The sequence below is a fragment of the Haliaeetus leucocephalus genome, unplaced genomic scaffold (assembly GCF_000737465.1).
Source record: "Haliaeetus leucocephalus isolate CR32 unplaced genomic scaffold, Haliaeetus_leucocephalus-4.0 Scaffold848, whole genome shotgun sequence".
Classification (NCBI taxonomy): Eukaryota; Metazoa; Chordata; class Aves; order Accipitriformes; family Accipitridae; genus Haliaeetus; species Haliaeetus leucocephalus.
Window position 1 is genome coordinate 4,628,328 of NW_010973284.1, and position 22,249 is coordinate 4,650,576.

A 22,249-nucleotide genomic window follows, 5' to 3' on the forward strand; every position below is an offset into this window, starting at 1 on the left:
ATGTACTGCTTTGAAGCTGTCCCTGAAAAGCAGTTTAGCATCCCTTGTCCTAGAACGTGATCCGTTTCTTGGTAAATACCAGTTTCTGTAAGAGTGAGGTACTCCATATTTACACCTCTGCAAATATAGATAACTCCTCAATTTCCTTACACATTAGCTGCATGTTTTTCAGCCATGATTTAGAGGCCATATGATTTACATTGAAGACAACCATCAGGCAGTCACTGAAACTAGCAGTGAGATTATAATGGACTGGCAGTGCATTTCATTGCATCAGGATGATGATAAGTACCAGCCTTGACCTCCTTGGAGACAGAAATGCTGCGGAATAATGGATCAAATGTCACGTGGGGGCAGCAGCATAGGATTCTGTGTTCTGCCTGCCTGTGTACCTCAAACTTGTTCTGTCCCTGTAGCAGCCATCTCTAGGTTCAGAAGCAGTTTAGTCATTATTTCTTGGCACTTCTAATGAGACTAGCAACAAGAATACTTGCTACATATTAATGAGATAAATCTTGTTAACAGACATTTTATAGTAGTGGCTCTGGGTCTCTGTTGTTTGAAGCTGACACTGAACTGGTAGTGTGGAAGTGAGAGCTGATCTTCCATCACCAAGCCTTCCTCCCATCCTTAAAAGGATAATAAAATAATGAAAAGGATTGTTCTTCACATACTTCACGTTTAACTACTGTGATTCTGCCTTACTTTGCAACATCTGCATTGCAGTGGATTTTCAGCAGAGGCTTAGTGTGTTATCCAGATGTCAGCGATGTATTGTTTATTACTCTGTGGGGTAGCACTGATTTTCTGCTGGACTGTGTACCAAGGTGAGCATCGGGGGCGGCGGGGGGAGAGCCAAGAACTTTTTGTACAATCTGCTGTCCTTTTGTGCAAAGGAGAGAGACTAAATTCTTTGCTGGTTCTGGGGGCATCTCTGTTACCAAAGTCTTGAGGTTGTGAGGTTCCATGGCTAGCTGCCAGTTGCTCAACTTGGAAAACTATGCTCTGTTATTGCATCGTTTTAGCATCGTCTCTTTAAGCCTGGGTATCTGTGAGAGATCTGATCTTAAGCCCACCACTCAGACTTTATCCAGCAAGGTTTTGTGGCCTTGGCCTCAGTCTAGGTACATTGAATTCTGAAATATATTAGATAATAGGTACTTGGATAGAAATAGCTTCACAGAAAAGAAGAAATATGGAAGACAGAACAGAGGTCTTACGCAACTCTTTACTTCTGTATTCCTTTCCTCCTCAGGATTTCCCCCTCTTCCTGGTGTTGCAGCAACGGATGGTGACAGCACAATAGCTGCTGTTCTGGAAAGTGCCAGCAAGCTGGCAAACATGGAGGAGAATGATGAAGAGGAGGAGGTTAGTATTTCTTAGTAGGATGTGTAAAAGTTAAAATGCTGTCTCTTGTGGTATGCAGAGATGAGGCCATTGGATTTCAGTCAAGCAAGAGTAGTGAGATGAAACACATTTCCCAGAAGTCTGAAGAGTACAGGATCTCAGTAGTAATTTCAGTTTGCATTATAGTGTAGGAGAGAGAGGGATGAGATGTTTTTACAGTCAGTACCTGCAGACTGTATGAATCCAGAGTTTGGCTCTTTCATAACTGTCTTGTATGTGGGTTTTATTCTCAAAGCAAACACTTCAGATCCTGGCCACCCCTTTATATTGTTCTAAAGTACTTAAATCTGTATTTTCATCCTGCATCCCAGTAGCTCCTGTGTTTGTGCTTTCCCAGGATGTTCAACACTGCTTTTTGTCAGGCAGCACCAGCCTTTAGACTTTGTTTTGGTTTCTTTATCTCTCTAGACTTGATTGCTGATTGATTGTGCTTTCAATTGGAGTAGCTTTTAATGGAGAGAATTCCTGGATGATGATTTTTCTGCATGCATCTGCTTTTTTTTAAATCACTGCCTTGTTGAACATTCCTTTTGTCCCTTCTGTAGTGGAGGTTTGACACTTGCATTGGTCAACTACTTACTGGTGTGGCATGGCTCATAAACCTTCAGAAGTTAAAATTTGCTGTCTGGAATATTATGCTCCCTTTAAAAGTGATACCAGAAGGCTGGTATAGTAATAACCATGGTTGCTGATGCTTGAGATGCTGTGCTCAACTCTGGAATAGATTTTACGTGTTTAATATGAAATTCTTTTTGTTATGCTAGAATGAACCTCTGACACAGGCCCCAGTTGCCAAGAAGCCTGCTCAGCTGCCTGGAAAGCCGACTCAAGTTGTTAAGCCAATTACAGTGCCATCTGCTGTAGCCGAGGAAGAGAGCTCTCGTGAGCATGTGAAACGAGCTACATCACCCTCCACCCTGGACAAGGCAGAGTCAATGGATCATCTCCCTCCAGCTGGTAAGGTGAAGGGATCATCATTCCCAGTGATCCAGGTGCAAGTCGTTTGCACTAGTTTAGGTTAATACTTTGGTAGAGACTTCTTTTTCATTATATTTTAGCTATGAGCCTGTGAATGTGTGGCATAGATTTCCTGTGACAGGAACCTCAATACATGTGTCTGCTGGAGGGCAGATCCAGACCAGCCATGCAGCCTTATTTCACAGAGGCAGCATGTGTAATTATCAGGGTGATTGGGTTTTTAATTAATTTTGATGTAACAAGTGTATCGATTCATAATGTTTAAACTCCGCTCACAGTTGAACTTTACATATACTCTCATTAAAGTGGATGGCTTGCCAGTGTGAATTATTCATTGATCTAATGCAGCTTCCTACATCAAACAGTGGTTTCTGCCTAGTGCTTCATCCAAGGATCTCAAACTGGCATATAAGCAGTAGTTCATCAATCTCTAGTCCTCCTGTTGCTAAGGTCACTAAACAGTTGTCCATACAAGATTAATTGTACAGATAGTAATGGAGAGCCACCACCTCACAGTGTGATTTGGGCACACACCAGCAGTGTTCAGGCTCTCACTGATTCTGTTGTCATGCCTTCACTGTAATCCCATCCTTCTTCCATTCTGCCCTGGGTAGTTCCCTCAGGACAAAGCAGAACTGCATAGTTGGCTGATGCAAGTTCTTTTGCAGAGTGCAAAGGCATTTCATGTTGCCACTGTGATTAGCTCGTAACTATTCTTTCTAGAAAATTGCATGACTAGTTTACAAAGACCACTAAAACATAGTAGTTGTCCATTTTGGCTTTGAAAATCTGTGAATCCTCAGGAGTTTTTTGCAATTTTAGCTTACACATTAATCTTTTGAGTGAATTGTCCTAGACTTATGCTGTGAAGCAATTGATAATACCTGGTCTCTGGTGTTACAGTAATCTCTCCTGGGTATTTCAAGTATTTTAAAAGAAGACCAATGGGTGCAACAAGAACCTGGACAAATCAATACTGACATGATTTTCACAACAAAATGTTAGTACTTCACTATTGTAAAGCTATATTTCACTAGCCAAAGTGCATTCTGTGATCCAAATGTTACTTCCTTCCCCCCAGAATCATGAAGTGCAGCTTACAGCTGCCCATAGCTGATAAATCAACTGTAAAAAACCTGCCTTTTTCTTGTCAGAGAGTGCAAAGCATAGGGAGGTGTGGGAGTGGAGTAGTGGAGCACTTGCACTTAAGGCCTATACCAGGAAAGTCGAGGAGCCAAGAGCAGTTGGATTAATGGCTTTGCTCTGTCCATTCTCCACAGATTTTCTTTGAAAATACCTGTGCTCTGTGTCTCAGCCTCACAGAGCACACTGTGGGTTTTGTCTCAGTGGAATCTGGGCTAGTTACCTGGTTTAATTAGTTTGGGTTTGGCTGACTGGGCAAATTGTTCACAGCAGCAGGAAAGTGGGCTCTTTTGCAAGGATGAGAATAAGTTGATTGTCATCTGTCAGCAGTGAACATAGTGTGAGTGTCACTGGTATATTTATTTGCTGAGACAGGCACCTCTTGCAAATGTTGTTTAGCTTGTGTAATCATGAGTAGAGTGCAGTGGTGAATACAGTATGAGTATCTTTGGAAATGACTGTAATCAACTCATGCTGTACCATTTCCTAAGTGAGGTATAAGAAGAAGCAGGATGCACTGAGCTGGTACAATGTAAAGCAATCTTTTCTGACTTGTGTGGTTGTCCTTACTGTTCTGGGAAGCAAAGAGGAGACGCAAGGATTAATAAGAAACTAAGATGGCAAGGAATTACAAATAAACAGAGGTGATATGTCTGAATGTGCCTGCACAGTGGTTCATCTGGGCTTTTTTTCTGACAGATCAGGGGAGAGGGAATAAATGAGTACAGAAGATGCTCATAATATTTGCTGTCTTTTAGAAGTTAACATGTCAAGCTGAAAGTTTTTCAGCTTCTGCTTTGGACCAATCAGCTGTACTGGAGTCTGTCTCCTCTCTGAAAATAAGGGGCTGTAATTACTATTGTGACATTTGTGAAGTGCTGTAAGGTTTTTTTGATGAAGGATGCCATGATAGAAGGAAGTTTGTTTCTTTTTCTGATACTTGAAATCAAAACTGGCGAAGAAACAGTTAAGTGCAGTAAGGAAATGTCCTTATTTGATATCTGTACTGTTACTGACCTTTTTCTAGCTATAAACTGAACATGACAAACCTGTTTCAGGGGCATGGCAGTGTCAGATGAGTGAGGGTTTTTATACAACTGTTTTTCAGCTAGGGAACAGCTGGAGTTTCTGGAGAACAGAAAGAAGCAATACATGAAGGCAGCTGTCAAAGCAAAGAAGGAAAATAACCTTGAACAGGCTAAGATGTATCTCAGAACAGCTAAGAGCTTTGACCTAAAGATTGAGCAAGCAAAATGTGGCAAACCTGTTGATATTTCCAAGGTTAGTAGGACTGTTAGTATTCTGCTTTTTTTCACATGCTTAGACATCTAAGTGCTTGCTTTGATTTAATAAATATTTCTTGACAGAAATTAAGTTAGTTTGCTCAAGTGACATATCTGGATACTGAGCCCTGAAATTGCCCTATGTTTTTGTTTTAGTTTTTGTTTTGTTTCCTTTGCTGCTCCTCAAATGTGCCAGATTTTGAGAAAATTTAGTCTCCGTGAACCATTTAACTCCTTGATTTACAATGGCACACCTAAACCACGCAGCTTGGAAGCGTTCCCTGGGCTTAGGGTGTGAGTACATCTCCTAGCTGTGTCCTAACTCCATTTTGGGATGGGATCCTGTGCATGTGATACGGTGATGCCCTGGTTTCTCTTGGTGTTTGGGTGGATGGGGAAACCAAACTGCACTGTGATAGCTCTCCTGGCCTGAATAATCAGGGAACTAGGCCTGTAAGACATTTTGCACTGTTTTGTGACTTCAGTAGTTGTCAGGCAGTGGTGTAAGTAGTGGTTGGGTTGGAATTGCCTTGAGAAGAAAAACAACCCATCTCCCTTCACTGACCTTTCCGTACATTCTGACTGTTTTTGTCTACTTCATTTTTTTCCTATAAGGGCTCTGAAATATGGTGTTCTTGTGTTGCAGCTGCCATCACCCCCTACAGATGATGAGGGTGATTTTATCTTCATACACCATGAAGATGTCAGACTGTCTCAGAAGGCAGATGAAGTATATGCACAGCTCATAAAATTGCTGAAGGACCAACATGAGGTGACTGTTTTATCTCTTTTGGAAATGTTTTCTTTTTTTTTTTTTTTATTTCTCTGGTGTTTATTAGTATTATAATCCTATCATTGTTTATGTGGGGTCTTTTGTTTTTCTCTTAAAATACTTCTGATTTTGTGTGTCCTAAAGTGGAAAATTTTCAAAGTTGGATCCTCTACTAGTTGAAGACAGAGGGCGTGCTTGGAGGCTTGGGACTATCAAATTATCACTATTAAATATGAGCACTCAAGTTTGAAAATAGTACCTGAATGATTAAGACTAACCCTTGGGAGAACCTCTTACTGAGAAATTAAGTGCTTAGAAAGTAATAGGGCAGAACAGCTCAAACAAATGCTGTGCTCAGCTTTGGGCTTAAAGGATTGGGCAGGGGTGGATGGTTTGGGGTCACTTGGGAAAACTCTTGGCTTTTCTTAAATTAGATTGTCATCAACCTCAAAACTCTCTGTCAGTCATGAATCTGTGTGTAAGGATCACTGAGTGCATCTGTATTTGGTTTTGTTTCTGTTGACAGAGGTGTTTGCAGTATTCCAAGCAATTCATGCATCTGGGAAATGTAGCAGAAACGACTCGGTAAGACCCGCTGCCTGCTGTTAATCATCACACAATGTGGTCATTTCAGGCTCGAGTCTGCCTGACCCCCCTAAAAATGATGGGGGTTCAGGCTGGTAAGCTGCTCATTATGTGAAAGGGTCAATAACTGCGAGGCCTGCATCTCCAGGCCTGCTCCTCTGGTCTGAGGCTTAGTCTGTGGCCTGTATCTGGCAGAATGCTCTGTTTGATGTTCCAGCTTGTGTGTAGCTTTTCTGTTGTTTGTTTGCCTTTTCCATAGGTTTGAGAAACTGGCACAAGGTTGTAAAAAGGACATGGACATCCTACAGCTTGCACGAGCGCAAGGAATGGATCCTCCAAGCCATCACTTTGAAGAAAGAACCTTCAAAATGATAAGGTGTGGAACCAAAGGGATTTCTCAGGCAGACTGGAATGAGTTTTCTGGTTTCTAGGTCTTGTTTAGGCAATTGTGAGCTTCAGCAAATGCAGATGGCATCTAGGGTTAGGCTCAGCATTCCTGAAAGGATGCTCTCAACAACTTAAACATAAAGAAGTTGTTCTCTAACTTCTCTTCTGGGTTCTTTTGTTTTCAGAATATCTCTAGCTTCATCTCTTATATTCTGCTACTGTAGGCACTCTTCCTTTCTCTATATTTCTCTTTCAATCCTGTTGCCTTTGGGCTTTATTCGTGGCATTTTTCACTATACCTCAGAGATGTTTTTATCTTGGTTTGTGCTCGCTCTTTGCTCTTTTGTAATTTATGAAAATGATCTATGTAGGCATGTACTGTTGAAAAAGGTCTGACAAATACCAGTGGCATCCTGGTCTGGCAGTGGATCGGGTGGTGGTGGGCTACTGGGATGAATATGCTTTTTTGTCTTTATTTTTTCACAGGATATTTTCTGAGCTCAACAGTACAGAAATGCACCTTCTTATTGTCAGGGGGATAAACCTACCAGCTCCGCCAGGTATGTACTCTAAAAGGGCATGTGGGCTTTTTTCTCTGAGTAGGTAAGGAAAGTAGTGGGGAATGAGATTTTTCTGCCTTGAAGACCACTTCAGGAGTCAAGACCTTTGTAGCCAGCACTCATTAAAACAAAATAATCAGATTTCAGGCTCAAGCCACCAAAAACCTTTAAACATTATTTAAAAAAAAAAACAAAACAAAGAAACAAAAAAACCCAGAAGAATAAAGAGAATCTGAGTTCCATCTGGACAGAGGGAAGAACTTGAAATTGTCCTGGGTTTGCTCATAACTGGGTCATAGTTTAAGTTTCATGTTTATCTGCTGTTTCGTTATGAGTGCCTGCTTTAACTCCACACCACCTTAATGTATATTGACCCTTCAGTAGACGGCAGTTGCTCCTGCCAACGTTACTGCTTTTAGTCCCTTGTTTCTGGGAGCTTGTAAACCATCTGTGCTAGACTGTCTCAGGACTAACAGCAGCATTAAGAAAAGTAGATGTTTTCCTTTGGATGCCAGCTTTCTATGGCTTTTGGTTTGATGGATGGGTTTTTCAGTTGTCAAGAGACAGGTCATGAGTCCTACTGAGAATCAGTTAGGTGCTCTTGAAAATCCCGCTCAACATTACAGATGCAGTGAAAATATCTGTATTGGCTGGTTGTTGTCTCATTCAGGTGTATCACCAAGAGATTTGGATGCATTCGTGAAGTTTGAATTTCAGTACCCGAGTGCGGTGAGTGTGTGTCCTGGCTCTTCTGTTCCTCAGTCTGTGACCCTTGCCACTGTATTAACTTTTGAGGGCTTCAAGAAGGAAGTGTAGGTTTTCTTGCAGAAAGGGAAAACACTTCTAGGCATACTGCCTGAATTTATTTTTAAAACAGAAACTTCTGAGAAACAGAACTGCTGAATATGTGTCCTGCAGATTTGAGCTTTGCTGCACCTTTCTCTTGATGTTCTCCACACCTTACACTTAGCGGTGTGCTGTCTGCTTCAGGCTTGCATGTTCTCTGGCTGGCTGACCACCAGCTTACTGCTAAACAGTATTCACAGTGCTAAGGCGTGCCCACCTTCCCCCCCCCCCCCAAAGACACTAATCACCCTGTTTCCAGAGTTTGCAAAATTTGTAGAAGTTTATTTCTTTCAGAGGTGCAAACTTCAACCAAACGCAAGGGCACACAAAGCTGTCACTAGGGGAGAGGGGCCACCTTGGATGTGATCTCCCTCTAAGTCCCGTTCCTTTAAGAAAACAAGCTTTTAAAGGCATTGCTTTTGGACATCTCTTATAATTACAGAAATGGATTGAAAAGGTTAATCTTTGTCATCAAATAAATGCACATGACTCCTGGTGATTTAATTAGCAAATATATATGTGCATATCTGGAGAAAGGACTCAGGCCATACAAGTTTCTTGACCTTACTAATTAATACTTATGTGTATGTGCATGTATATATGTGCATATATATGTGTATGTATTTACAAAATATGTATGCATACATATATTGCTTTTTTCCTTGAAACTCCGCAATGTCATCCTATTCCCCTCACCTTTAAATGCAGTCTCTAGTCTGAAAAATACTGAAACCATTGAGCTAGAAGAGCTTCTAAGGAGGGCTGTCTAGTCTTACTATCAGTAGAAGCACTGGGGCTTCTGCTGCTTTCTCTGTAGGGCAAAAACAATCTTTGCTCTTACAGGATTAATACTTAGCCCTGGGAGAGTGCAGAGCCTGTATTTTTGCCTCCTAATAAATTTTGCAGCAATTCCACTAAAATAAATTCAGTTACCTGTGGAAAATTGGAGATGGTCAGATCAGGTTTGTGTTTAGGTTTGAGTTACATGAGGCCTTAATGAGTCTGCCCCATTAGGGTGGCTGAAAACAGAATTGGTCTGTATGAATAATTTTCTGGGGAATAAGTAAGAATCAGCATGGTTGCTTTTAATCTGTATTTCTTTGTTTTTTAAAAAAGCCAGATCTCTGCTGCTTAGCCAACAGTCAAATACACCACCTTTCTCCTTCATAGCTGAAATCAGTTTCACAAAGTAGCTGCAATAATTAGGTCACGTTGTCCTTGTTCAGTCCCCAGAGATTTAGTTTGTACTCTGCTTTAGGTTAAAAGTTAATTCATTTTGGTGGCAGATTGATTGTCAGGCAAAATAATAGTAGGGCAATTCCCTGAATGATTTGTGATGAATTCCTTGTGTAGCTTATTATTCCAACTAATGCAGAAGGAACAGAATTACTGTGTCGTGGAACGTGTGCAGTTCATCATGTAGTTTAACAGCCGCAGTCAGTAACTTTATGATGATTGGATTGAATTGAGTATGACTGTGTAGCTTATCTGTGGCTCTTATATTTAATGTAATGTTTTGACTTATTCTTTATCTAGTATTTTACATGTTACCACAATGAAATCCAAATATTTTAGTCTTGAATGTACCATGACTCTTCCTATCATTCAGATAACCCCCTAAAACCTCATGTTTCTTGTATAGGTATAAAAAAGAGCTGGTAATAAAAATGGTTACTACTCTGTGTTTTGGAACAATATCTGATGGTTTTATGTAATATGTGTCTCTCTTAATAGGAGCAACCTCAAAAGAGTAAAACACCTGTAATTAACAATAACAATTCTCCAGGTTAGTACTTTTTTCTGGGACAGAGGGAAAAACATTGCACCTTAGGAATCATTGGAGAGTACAGGCTAGTCTCATACTGTGAATCAGGCCAGAGGGCCTCCCAGCACCTTTTTTCGTTTTTTCTTATGAAAGAGCTTGTTGAAGGGTGAAGTCCAGCTCTGTTGGCAATTTCCTCACCCTCATCCCAGTACTGGTGGTAGTTACTGTGTTATGAAGTAGCGAAATCATCCAGTTACCGGTCATGCTCCAGCTGTTGCTGTCAGCCCTGCTGGGAGATGGGCCAGATAAATAAATCTTCTTTATTAAATAAGTTAAATTATTAATTTTAATCTCTCCATGGATCAGATCTTTTTCAGTCAGGTTGTGTGTCCTGTGAGATTGCCAATTCTGTCATGATTTTTGCTAATCAGCTAACATTTCTCAACCTGACAAAGCATCATTGCAGAAAAAAGATAGTTGGTTTCAAGACACATTGTCTTATAAAAAAAAATTAAAATACTTTCTTTGTACCTTTTGAAAAATAGCCGTTTGTACCTAGCCATTGAATACCAGTATTAGACTCATCATGCATTTTAGAATTAATTGTCTTGCACTCTCATTTTGGTTTATTGCTATATTATTTTTTTCAATTCTTGCAGTAAGTAGCCATCTAGTATCAAAACAACCTTGAATTCAGTATCCAAATTACTAGTTATGAATTTATCTCAAAAAAGATATATATATAAACTCAAAAGAGAGAGAGAGAGAGAGATGTATTTTCTGTTAAGAGTAGAAGTCCTGAAGCTCTGATACTGAGACCTGTGTTTTGAGTCTTTCAGTAACTTGATCTGCACTTGCTGAGCAGCCGCTTAGCTTTAATGTTTTGGGTTCCCAGGCTGACAAGCAGAGATGAGTGTTCCTGGGTAGCACAGCAGATGAGTCTTTGAACATAGTGTTGTGAGACTTTGTGATAAAAGGTATCCTGTGGCATAGTTCTGGTCACACTCATTAATGAAACTGGTGTTAAAACAGTATTAATTACATTATCAAAACACCCCTTCCCAGTCATTCCAACCTTCCTATCCTTTTTCCTTATTATTTTGTACCTTTTCCTTAGCCCCAGACTCTATTTAATTGCTGAAAGACCTAGATTCTCCAGTTTTGGCTCTCCAGTAACTTGCTGTCACCTCCTCATGATGACTTGTTTTTTCTGCAGTTTGGTTTCTGTCCCTGTAATGTGGGGATGACAGATGAACTGTTGCACAGGGACACTAACTTGTTAATGCTTGAAATAACCTCCTGAGAAGGAGGTTCATACGGATGTGAAGTGTCTTTCACAAATGGGCCAAACTGAGATAAACAGAAGTTTGAGTATGTGCATGTAATAGAGCACTGCACATAGTTCAACTTTCACAGCTTGCTTTCATTTTTCTGTATCTTAACTGTAGAATATAACCAGTTGTTTAAGTTGAACATCAACCGAAATCACAGAGGTTTCCGACGAGCAATTCGGTCCAAAGGAATTAAATTCGAAGTATTTCATAAAGGGTAAGTCCACAGTTTGTTCCCCCCTCTTCGCTTCTTTAGTAACAGTTGAAAAGAGCGTTGTAGCTGAAATTTATGAAGCACGGTCTTTAAGCTAGCAATTAAGAGTTGTCTAGTTCTCCTCATGCCCAAGAACTCCTTTCAAAATGTGCCTGAGCTCTGTATCTTCCCATAAGGGGGTGGAAAAAAAGGCCGAAATTCAGTGAATTTGATTCATAACTGGCAGATCAGTTGAGGATTAATGTGTTAAGAGGAATTGATGAGACTGAGAAAGTAAAGATTCAGCTTCAAATTGTTTTGATTCTTAATCCAATTTGGATTTAGTCATCGGGACTAGAAGATTTAAATGTTATATGGGATAACTTTGTAGAATTACGAAGTACAAGTGGCAGCAAAACTTTCAACAGCAGTAAAGCAGATGACAGATGATGGCAGAACTAGTGTTGGGTTTTTTTTGTACTTCATTCTGGGGATCTTACAGTATTTACTGAACACTGCTATCAAACTGTTAGACTATCTTGAGAGAGACAGACTCCCCTCATCTCAGAGGTCAAGATGATGAGATGGATGTTAACAATTGGTAACGTTCAGGGAAATCATCCTACATCTAGGCTCATTACCAATTTATTGAAAATCAGAGTGGCCTATATTCACTAGTCCTCAAGTTGGTTGTGATCCATGACTTGGATGGGGTGTTAGATAACCTGTTTTTGTCTCACTGGCTCTTTATGCTATTCTTCGTTTCTGTTACTGGGACATGCAGAAATGATCCGTAGGTTCTCTGAGATGGTTTTCAAGTTGTAGATGTTTCAATTTGTGAGCTGAAGTCCCCTTGGTTTTACTCCAGATCTTCCATTTGCATCTCTGTTGAAGCAAAAGCTGATTTTCTTATTCTGTCAATCCTGACTGCTCCACTGCTCTGTTGTTCAAGATTCATCATTAGAAATCCTGCCTCTTTTGCATAGAACTGTGAAGTGTCTACATTTGTTCAAAACTTTTTTCCCTATCTTTTGCATACCATTGTGCATATGGGGCATGTCCTATTCTCCTACCACCTGGAACTGTGCTTGTTTTTAAGGTCTGAGCTCAGGCTCAAGTTCACCCATTGGGAAACATTCTCCAGTGATTCATGAGTTGCATGCCAGCTCCAGATTTTCCTTTGAAGCCTTTTTGAAGACTAGCAAAAAAATCTGTGCGGGTTGCCTCTTTTCTGGTTCTGAGATTTTTTTGTTGTTGTTCTTAGAACAGGAATCTAACAAGTTAAATATATGCATGTTTCTTGATTGGGGTGGAGCCGTGGCAGTTCCCCTGGGCAAATAGCAACAAGGAAGGAGAAAAAGAAGAAATGCCCACTGATCACCTTCCCCTGGCCATCTTCTCAGGAGAAAGGAGAGGATTAATTGATCCAGGCTCTTTTCTAAAGACTGTCTGCTCCCTGTCTTTCTTCAAGACCATAAATGAATAATACTTTCAGAAATGCTTGTAGATCTTGTAGTTTTGGGGTCTCTGATAACTCTTTGACCATCTCCCAAGAATTACTCTGTCTCAGTGAGTAAAGGAGATTTGTTTCAGGTCATTACATATTAAACTTCAGTTTAAAAAACAGTTTTTTCAAGTAAAAACCCAGCAATGTATTTTTCCAAAGGAAAAGTCTCCCCTTAAACCTCTCCTAAAAGCATCTGAAGATAAAAGGAGATTTCCCCAGAGCTGTTTCTGAAGCCATGGCCTAGAGCAAGTTCACATTCTTCACTGCAAACCCCCTAAAACTGGTCAGGGATGAACCACTCTTTATTGTTTCTTGAACTGTAAAATGGAAAAATGCTTTAAAAAAATTCATCTAGAAGAATTGCTGATTCTCTTTTTAAGTTTATGAACAAAGTGTCCAACATACTGCAGTACAATTATGTAATCCTTCTTCATTTTAAGGTGCTTGTGAAGTAACAGGAAGTATTCTAGCATGTAAGCTAATAAATTCTGAACTTTTCTGAATGATTTTGTGAGTCTACTGTAGTCTCATCGGTGGAGAATATAGTCTCATCTTTGGAAGGCTTTCTGTCAACAACATTCATAGGCATTCTGTTTGGAGGCAGCACTATCAGCCCTTGAGGTACTCGTGACATCAATTTTCTGTACTACAGCAATTTGTGTTGAGATGGACAAACTGACAAATAAGAAGCAATCTGAACAACTGAGCCAGAATCTTTCAAGTCCTTCAGCAACAGGGTTTTGGCAGAGATGTACTTCCTAACAGTGACTTGCTGCGTGTTCCAGTGCATTCAGAGTAGTGTAGTGGTCTTGTACTCTTTACCCCATTTAGAAGTGTCTGAGCTCCCTCTGTGAGCTTGCTGCAGCCTGAGCTAATGGTACCAGACCATTGTCCTCCTAATCGATAGAGATTTAGGTGCTATATGAGCTATAGCATTCCTGATGCTATTTCTGAACACACAAGCCAGAAAATGAGGTTAAAGTCTGGATGACAGGTTTCTTATACCGCACTTGATATGAGCTATTTGGAGAATATATGAATGAAGCAATCATTGAGGTGGTCGATCTGAGGAATCAACCTTACTCCTCTTCCAGTCAGAGATTTTAGACAGTGGGGTTCACAGATGTTCACTTGGAACTTGTAGGCACCAATGGCAGCATCAAGTCTGTGTATTAATATACTGGTTACTGTTGTCACAGATGACATGACCATGAGGCTCCATATAATATTCTGCAGAGTTTTCATTGCATATGTCGAGTCTTGCTTGATAATATCTTTGTATCTCTTAATGATCTCCTAATGATCCTTAATGATTAAGGAAGAAAGGTGGATGTTTTGGGGTTGGGTGTTTTTGTATGTTTGTTGGTTTGCTTGCTTGTTTTTTTCCTAAATAGAATGGCATAAAAAAGGAAGCTTCTGAATTCTTGGCAGATTTCCTGTCTAAAACATGACAGGCATGGCTGGTTGGTTTTCCTACCTCCAGAATCTCTAGATTTTAGTTGTTTATCAAACCTTTTGGAGACTGATTCAGGGAAATGCTTGGATGCAGGCAAAGAAATCCAGTGCTTTGAGCTGAACACTTCTGTGGAAGTAGTGTGTTTTAGTCTTAGCTGTTGCCTTTTGGAAGAGTTTGTCTGGATAAGGATTGCACCACCTGTCTCTGGTAAGGTAAAGATGGATGTCTTGCTGATAAAACTGTTAAACAGAAGTGACTGTAGGAGAGAAAAGTTGATTGTTTTCCTTGCAGGATAAAAATGCTCTGTGTTTAATTTCAGCAGACTAGAAATTCTAAAATGATAGTTCTTGACTGTTAAAACTACCAGTATGAAGATGAATCAAAACAACAGCTGAAATGAAATGTTCTTACTTGTTGAAATTGAGTGGTTTGATATATCAAAATGAAACAGAATTATTTGTGTGACTTCTTCCTAATAAGTAATTTGTTAAAACCAGCATGTGCCTGTGAAATGTTTGTTTTGATGAGGGATGCAACTTCCCTGGCAAGTTTTTCAGCCTGTTCTGTTAAACAGCCCATCGTGGAAGATTCTGTCTGTCCTGGCTGTTAGGCCATTCTTCCCTGTCGCCCTGTGCAAGGACAAAAGCTGCTGCCATTCCAAGTGCTAGTTTAGTTGATTGTTTTTCTTCACTACTGTCCTCATCTTTAATTCAGTTGCAAGAGAATAATTAAAAAATGAGTACTTCCAAATCTTGTGCTTGTAGTCTAGTTCACTGAGGGTTTGCCCCTTGCACCCTGGTTTGTATGGTTCTAGTAGCATGTCTTCACTAGCCCTCCTGGATGTGGTGATGGTGCGAACAGTGACGACCTCTTAGCTTGCTTTCTCTTCAATGTTCTGAAAAACCTTACCCATTCAATTAAGGAAGGTTTCTTTGAAACAGGTCCTTTTTCAGAAGTGACAAGCAAGTGGGGACAGCACACTTGAAACTGGACAAGCTGGAATCAGAATGTGAAGTTAGAGAGATCATTGAGGTATGTTTTCTGGGTGAGGTGTGTTCTTCTAGTTAGTAGTATTTGAACACAAAGGGAAAACGAATACTCGTATTGCCTAAATCTGTATCTGTGTACAGGTGACAGTTTTGTATTGGACGAGTTTGATAAACAATGGGCTCTTTGTTTTATTGTCTCTTGAAGCTTGTCATAGCTGTGACTGTTCTGGTAGTAGGAACTTCTTGGAGACTCTCTTCTGCAAATTTTCTTTATCAAGATAGTTTTCTTTGTCAGGACCAGGAATTCAGGTGATTCCCCAGATTATTTGCATTGGTAGCTAACAGATCAAAGGGTTAAGTGAAGACTGCCAGAGTGAATAGAGCGCTGGCATAAGATCCAGTAGATCATTAAGTGGAACCTTAAAAAAAAAATAATAAAAAAAAATCCCTCAGGCTGCATCACAGACATGCTCAGGACACCACTGCCCTTAGCATCCTGAGCTGCACGTGGAGTCCATTTGTACTTCAGGGGCTTGGTGCACGGCAGGCAGAGGTACCGCAGCCGCTGGTACAGCTGCCTTTCACGGGTTGTATGGGGGACCTGCTCCCCTGAGTTACGAATCCAAGGAAGCATGTGGCTGCGACACCTCCCAGCACTGCAGTCACCTGCAGGTGATCTCTGTCATCTTCTAGTCACGGGGAAATAAAGTCAACGGTTGCCTGAAGTACCATAGTTTGACACTATCATTTGTATGCGTGCTAACTGGTCGTCTTTTTGTGGTTCTTTCAGATTTTTGATGGCAGAAAGCCCACTGGAGGGAAACTGGAGGTGAAAGTGAGACTCAGGGAGCCCCTCAGTGGTCAAGATCTTCAAACAATTACAGAAAATTGGCTGGTCCTTGAACATTAGTTCTATCAGAGGTATGAATGCTGCATCTAAAGGTGATCTGGCCGGAACTTGACAGGGCTTACAGATAAGCTGGTTGAATAATGTATTTTGTTGACATTGACCTAATTACACAGCTCTGGCTTTGATACTGTAATTGTAGTGGTGAGTTGACATAGTTTCAGAAATGAGGTTACAGCGTCTCTGATTAGTTTGTATATCAAAGATGCTATTTCACCATCACTTGAAATACAGGGAGAGCTTCTAGCATCACCTTTATTTAGAATAATATTTAGAAAATAAGATTGACAAGTCCTTTCTAGGAGGGTGCTTCCTGTCTATCCTTACTGTTAGCAAAAAACCTTTCAGAGTTAGCAAGGACCCTTCTTCCCCTACCAGAAGCTAGAGAAGGGCATTTGTTTGTCCCATAGAAGTCTGCTTGACTTTATCTAAAAGGGAAACTATTGGAGACAGACTTTATTCCGGATACTTGAGACTTCTGGGCAGGCAGAAACTGTGCAGTTGAATACAGGCTACCTGAAGAACTGTGCCTGGTGCTTACTGTGCCCATATCAAGTACAGAAGAGGAGCTGGGCACTGTCACAGTGGCTGTATATTAGAAGGATGAAAAAGAGGTAGGCTGCTGCTTCTTGCCAGCCTCTACGGAAACTGCTTGGTTTTGGAACTTTTCTTACTTTCTCATACTCTGCTTTTTGGGTATCACAAATTCTCCCTTGAAAAAAGACAAAAGCAAATAAATACCAAAAATTCTGGTGTCTTTTTTTAAAGTGATTTTTCTACATGAAGTTACTGAAAAGATAAGTACCAGCAGTCCATCTGCCTGTGGAATCTCTAATTCAGCCTACTTTTATGTATGTGTCTGATGTTTGAAAGAAATTCAGACTCGTTGGACACAATCACCAATACCCTGAAACTTAGGTCCTCGCTTCTCCCACAGCTTACTTTCGTAAAACCATGGAGAGGACACTGACTCGCTAGGGACAGTCAGGCAGATCGTGCAAATCACTGGCAGTCATAGGGCGTTACTGGCAGGGGTACGACCGCGTTGTTCCCTTCTGAGCAGGTATTTATTGTACCATGATAACATGTAGAGCCCCCCCTCTTGGACCATGACCTTGCTATACCAGCATGGAACAAACCTCACCTTTTCTGGTGGAAAACAGATGATGTATAACTACAAAGTTTCTAATAAGTAATCCCTCTTCCTTTGCTTGACCTCCTGAAGGCTCTGTGCTCCCTCTTCCTTAGCATATTGTTTTCTTTGCATTTATAAATGCCAGTTAAGCTAATATTCATCAGCTTCACAGCAACATCACCTGTTTGCCACACCTTTGCTTCCGAATTGCATTAGACTTGACAGATTGAGAGGTCTTGTTTCAATACATGAGTCTGAACTTGTAGCACCAAAGGGACTGTTTGTCTAGTGATTTCTTCCTCGCAGCCAAGGAGGTCGGTAAGCTGCCCATGAGCTTCACAGTGAGGCTGCGAGGGACATGTTCAATGCCGTTTCTGAAGTAACAACTTGGCCTTGTGCCGTGACTGGATGCTTAGGCGTTTTCAGTCACTAGAGCTTAATAATTTTGCTCCATTAATTTTTCCAGTTGACCATCCAGAAAATTCATGTCAGCATTTTACATACAATGTGACCTTGAATTGTGAACATCTGTTAAATACTGCATCAAGTAATGTTGTTGTTTTTCGGTTGTTTTTTTTTTTATCCCCAGATCCATTGGAATGTTAAAAGATGTGGGATGAATATATGTAGGACGATGCTGCTAGCTGCAAGCACCAAAGATGATAAATGAATGCACTACTGAACTTAATGTCTATTTTGATAACAGCCATAGTGCTTATTAATAACTTTAAGGCAAATGTAAGGCTCTGGAAATCTGCTGCTGCAGGGGATTGTTACCAGTCTACGCAAAATAGACAGAATTGCCTTAATGTGGGACTACTAATGTAGCACCAGGATGAATGTTACATTAACTATGCATAGCGGTGTGTGGAAAGTTTAGCCCCTTAAAAATTCCCTGAGGCAGTGCAAAAACTTTTCAGTCAAGTCACAGGTAAGACCTTTACTAGAATTCATTTCTTCCACGTCTACGAGCAGCCAACGTGGTACAGTGAACAGTCTGCTACTGCTTTTTCTGTTCTCTCTTATCAAGGCTGGTTTGGGTTTGTTTCCTAAAATAGGGAAGAGAGAACTCGGGCAGCAATCTAGCAGCAGTGTGTCCCTCCTCTGTGCATGCCATTGCAACATGAAGTTCAATGGGATGTTGCCTTTCAGAAGAAAATGCAAGACTTCTTAGCAGCAGGTGTTTACAGATCTACTTTTTTTTTTCTGGCTACTAGTTGTCTGCCATGCTTGCCGCACTGCTTGTTCAGTGCAGTCCGGGTACTGTGCCTTCATCCTTTTTCTTTTTACATTTAAAAAAGGAGGGGGAAAAAAAAAAGTATGCTAGACTGCTGCTTCCCAAATGTTCCTTGTATTTTTACAAAAATAGGCTCTTACAGTTCTTCCAGGTGATGGGGAAAATAGCCACTCTTTGTCATGTAGAAAACTGGATGATGACTATTTTCAGGAATGCTTTTGATCAGCACCATACAAAAAATGGTACCAAGTATGTTTGTGTTTTTAAATCTCTGTGAGCTGACAGAAGTGACTGATCTCAAAGGAAAGGATGTGCCTGTAATGGGGAGTTGGAGCGCTCCTGCACCAGCTCTTTAGGTAGGGCAAGTTTTTCAACAGAAAGGAGTCCAGACAAGTAAGGCAGTGCTGCCTCTGTCTTCCTGAGCAGATGAAGACAATACAGTATTTAGTTTTTAATTTCAATAAATTTAATATACAAAACTACATGTTGAAAATAAAAATATAATATGCAGTTTTTTGCAGTGTTAACTAACTGAATTTTAAAAGTACAATTTTTTTTTCTAAAACAAGTACTCATTTCTTAACAACATGGTAATTAAGGTCATTTAAAAGGCTATGGTTGAAGCAAACATGTCAGTCAGTCACCAGTTGATAGTGTTTTGCACAAACATAATCCAAACCTAAAAGACTTTTGGGGCAAAGGAAGAGAAGATAAAGATTTTTCACCTCTTTTACTGCATTATTAAGCATAACAATGCAACTAAAGTAACTGGAAAGCCGCTGCTGTGGCAAAGCTGGAGTGCAGGCTCTAGAAGGAAGATTATTAGTTGGTTTATGGAATGCTCTTCCCGATACTGAATCTTGCCTACACCGCGTAGTGCTGCGCTGTGTCCCAAGGTGTGCAAAAACAGCGTGCAGAGGGGAGTCTGAATGTAACCTTAGTCCTGCTCCGCTGCACAAATACACAGGAAGGCTAGTGACTGTGTAATAGCTTAAGGTTTGTCCATCATGAAACATTTAAGTAAGCCGCATTAAGCCAGCCACCTTTTCCCAAATGCCAGAGGTAAGGTTTCACTTTGATGTAACACTTGCTCTTTTAAGTGTAGTTGCGTGCTACCTCTTGCTGGCCAGCTTTTATTTGTGGAGTTGGACCCCGGTTCTCTGGCCTGCCTTCTCCAAGTGTTGGGTGGCGACAGCTGTAATTTACAGTATTGGATTTGTCAGACTTTGCTTTTTTTTAAAAAGCAGTAGCCATTTATTCACAAATGCACTCTGTACATACACTGTGCTGTCTTTACATAAAATACATTGCTACGTGTGCAGTTACCTTTTCCTTGGCCCAGCTAATGCTGTGTATTTGTTTAAAAAATATAGCATCAGTCTCACAGTAGCCTTGCACTTCCCTTTATATCTGAAAGGAGGCCCGTGTTTACTCACATACAGCAAAACCAAAATAATGCCCGCTGCATCCACCAGAACTGACTGCGAGTAGGGATGATGCAAGGTCTGAGATACTGTGTTCACCACCAGTGAGCCTCTCTCTTCCCAAATTAATCTTCTGTATAGACAGGAGGAGAAACCTTCACCCCATGCCCCCTTCCTGGGAGGGACTCAAACCAGCTGCCTTGCATGGCTGTGGCTAAACAAACCAAATCCCCTGCTCCTGCTTTCAGCTCTTTCCAGTGGTTAGCAGCTTTCCATGGAGACAGTAAGACTGTGGAACCACATTTCCTCTGGCTGATTCTCAATTCTAGCTTCACAATGTTGTGGCAGATGCGAGCAGCTGCTTTCCTTCCTTACTAAAGCCCTCTCAGGTGAGACCAAGAGCACTGGGCCAAGTGCAAGTGTTCAGAGCTGACCAGAAAGCCTTTTTTCAGCAGAACATGCAAAACCAGCCACTCTATACTTTTATCACAGGTAAGCTTTTACATGGTGCTGCTAATATGAAGTGCAAGCTGTCTTGTATTACATGACACTAGTGTTACACTACAGCATACAGCAAGGAGACTTAAAGCTGCCCTGGGTGTTACTTTTCTTTGAAAAGCAGGACCTACTGGGGAAGAGGAATGAGATAGAACTGCACTTGAGGGCTAATATTTCCTCTGCTTTGTACAGATTTGTAAACAAAGTACAGAATAGCAGAGTTGTTCTAGGAGATTATAGAAATTTGCCCAGGTGACGATTTTTTAATAGTAAATAGAGGAAAAAAGTAAACTAGCCTATTAATTACACACACAAAACTGCAGTTTACATAATACCACTTTCAGAGAGATGCCTGCCCTTCTTCATTTGGACGCATCTACAAACGTAGTTATGGCTAGGTAATCTTTCCCTATCTCTCAAGGGCTACTCCAAAAGTATTTCAACCAATAATCTGGTCAAAATAATGTAAACGTTACTTTTTAATGTCTACAGAATAACCACAAATGGCATTATGATGAGGTCAGAATGGAGGTCTTGATTGTTGTTTCTTACATGTCCATCTACAAACAGTACAAGATTGGAGTTTCACTTTTTATTTATGCCCCAGTGATCTTTGCACCCGTTTGAGCATTTAGAGTACATGACTGTAAGTCTTTAAACATGAGCATTTTTCTAAACAGTAACAGAAGTGTATTAGCTGCAAGGATAGCATAGCCATGTTGTCGTATAGAAGCTGCCCTGATCCTCTGTTTGTTGACAATGCATAGAAGATTTAGAATTATGGAACAACTGTCCCTCCCTCCTCCCCCCCCCTTCCCCCAATAGTGTTAACAAAAGCTTAATTTTCCAGTTTTAAAGTGCAAATGATTCAGATACAACTGCTGCTTGAACAGGTCTGAACAGAAAATGAAGTCCTCTTATGAGATGTTTTCCAGAATATAAAAGATGAGCTCCATTATGACAGGCCCTTCACTCAACTGACATGCCCCTCCATGAATCACTGGAACTAAGGCACTGTCCAGGTCATTCATGTATTGAGAGGGCAGTGGCTGTCCATTACTCCCAGCTTGATAACCAACCTAAAAAATACAAAGTAAGAGTGGGTTTTACAGCAAATAGGACACAAGGCTGTGATTCAGTGGGCAGTAAGGGAAGTGCCGTGCCAGGAGGATGATTTGTGTGAGCTGCCGTGGCCGCTGCCTGGGGGAGGTCGGGCACTTGAACAGGATGTAGCAGGCACTAAAGCAGCTTTTCCACTTTTTTTTTTGTTTCTTTGTGTTCCCAGTGGCTGCCTAGACAAAAGTAGCCTTTTTTTTCTACTGCTTTGTCAAAGCAGATCATTCAGATCAGCAGGAACCGCACCCTGCGTTATCAGATTAAGTCAGGCAGTATTTAAAAGCTGGTTGTTACTAAGAACACATCCACTCCAAGGCAAGGCCAGCTGTCTTGCCAGGGACCCTTATCTCTGCTTGTAGTTTTTGCTGTAGAGCACTCTCGAGGGGACCTTCCATCTGTTTGTTTCTCTGCCTCATATGCAGTGTGATCTTCTAAGAACAGCCATGCTCGTCAACAATGTTTTATGCTCACCCAAGAATACATTTACTACACTCCTGTCTTTTAGCTTCTGGTGAAAAGGCCGACTCGGAGTCTTCTCTGAGGACGTGGCAGGCCTGCAGCTCGCAGGGCTGTTCACAGGTCTCTGACTACAGAGCAGGTGCTGCTAGCGGCATATGGGGGTCAAGCCTTGTGTTAATTCAGGCTCGGCACTAGCTTTCCAATTTTAACAGATGGCCCAAAATGCCAAACAACAGTCGGCACCCCTAGATTAGCATCTGATACTGGTAAT

General features: G+C 40.9%; 2 protein-coding genes across 8 annotated transcripts in view; one reads left to right on the forward strand and one right to left on the reverse strand.

Moving 5' to 3' along the window:
- Positions 1-18,444, forward strand: part of CC2D1B (coiled-coil and C2 domain containing 1B) — a 35,152-nt gene extending 16,708 nt beyond the window's left edge. For 4 of the 5 annotated variants that reach the window (XM_010582380.1, XM_010582381.1, XM_010582383.1 and 1 more), the window contains 13 exons: positions 1,256-1,368; positions 2,172-2,364; positions 4,637-4,809; positions 5,458-5,583; positions 6,110-6,168; positions 6,428-6,544; positions 7,042-7,115; positions 7,786-7,844; positions 9,696-9,747; positions 11,175-11,274; positions 15,155-15,245; positions 15,993-16,123; positions 17,834-18,444. In XM_010582380.1, coding sequence (XP_010580682.1) covers positions 1,256-1,368; positions 2,172-2,364; positions 4,637-4,809; positions 5,458-5,583; positions 6,110-6,168; positions 6,428-6,544; positions 7,042-7,115; positions 7,786-7,844; positions 9,696-9,747; positions 11,175-11,274; positions 15,155-15,245; positions 15,993-16,112 — 1,277 coding nt within the window. In that variant the 3' untranslated portion in view covers positions 16,113-16,123; positions 17,834-18,444. Of the gene's footprint in view, positions 1-1,255; positions 1,369-2,171; positions 2,365-4,636; positions 4,810-5,457; positions 5,584-6,109; positions 6,169-6,427; positions 6,545-7,041; positions 7,116-7,785; positions 7,845-9,695; positions 9,748-11,174; positions 11,275-15,154; positions 15,246-15,992; positions 16,124-17,833 lie in introns of those variants that run through there. The other variant, XM_010582384.1, reaches the window with a different exon arrangement.
- Positions 18,441-22,249, reverse strand: part of ZFYVE9 (zinc finger, FYVE domain containing 9) — a 66,003-nt gene continuing 62,194 nt past the window's right edge. For all 3 annotated transcript variants that reach the window (XM_010582378.1, XM_010582379.1, XM_010582377.1), the window contains one exon: positions 18,441-21,482. In XM_010582378.1, coding sequence (XP_010580680.1) covers positions 21,321-21,482 — 162 coding nt within the window. In that variant the 3' untranslated portion in view covers positions 18,441-21,320. The remainder of the gene's footprint in view (positions 21,483-22,249) is intronic.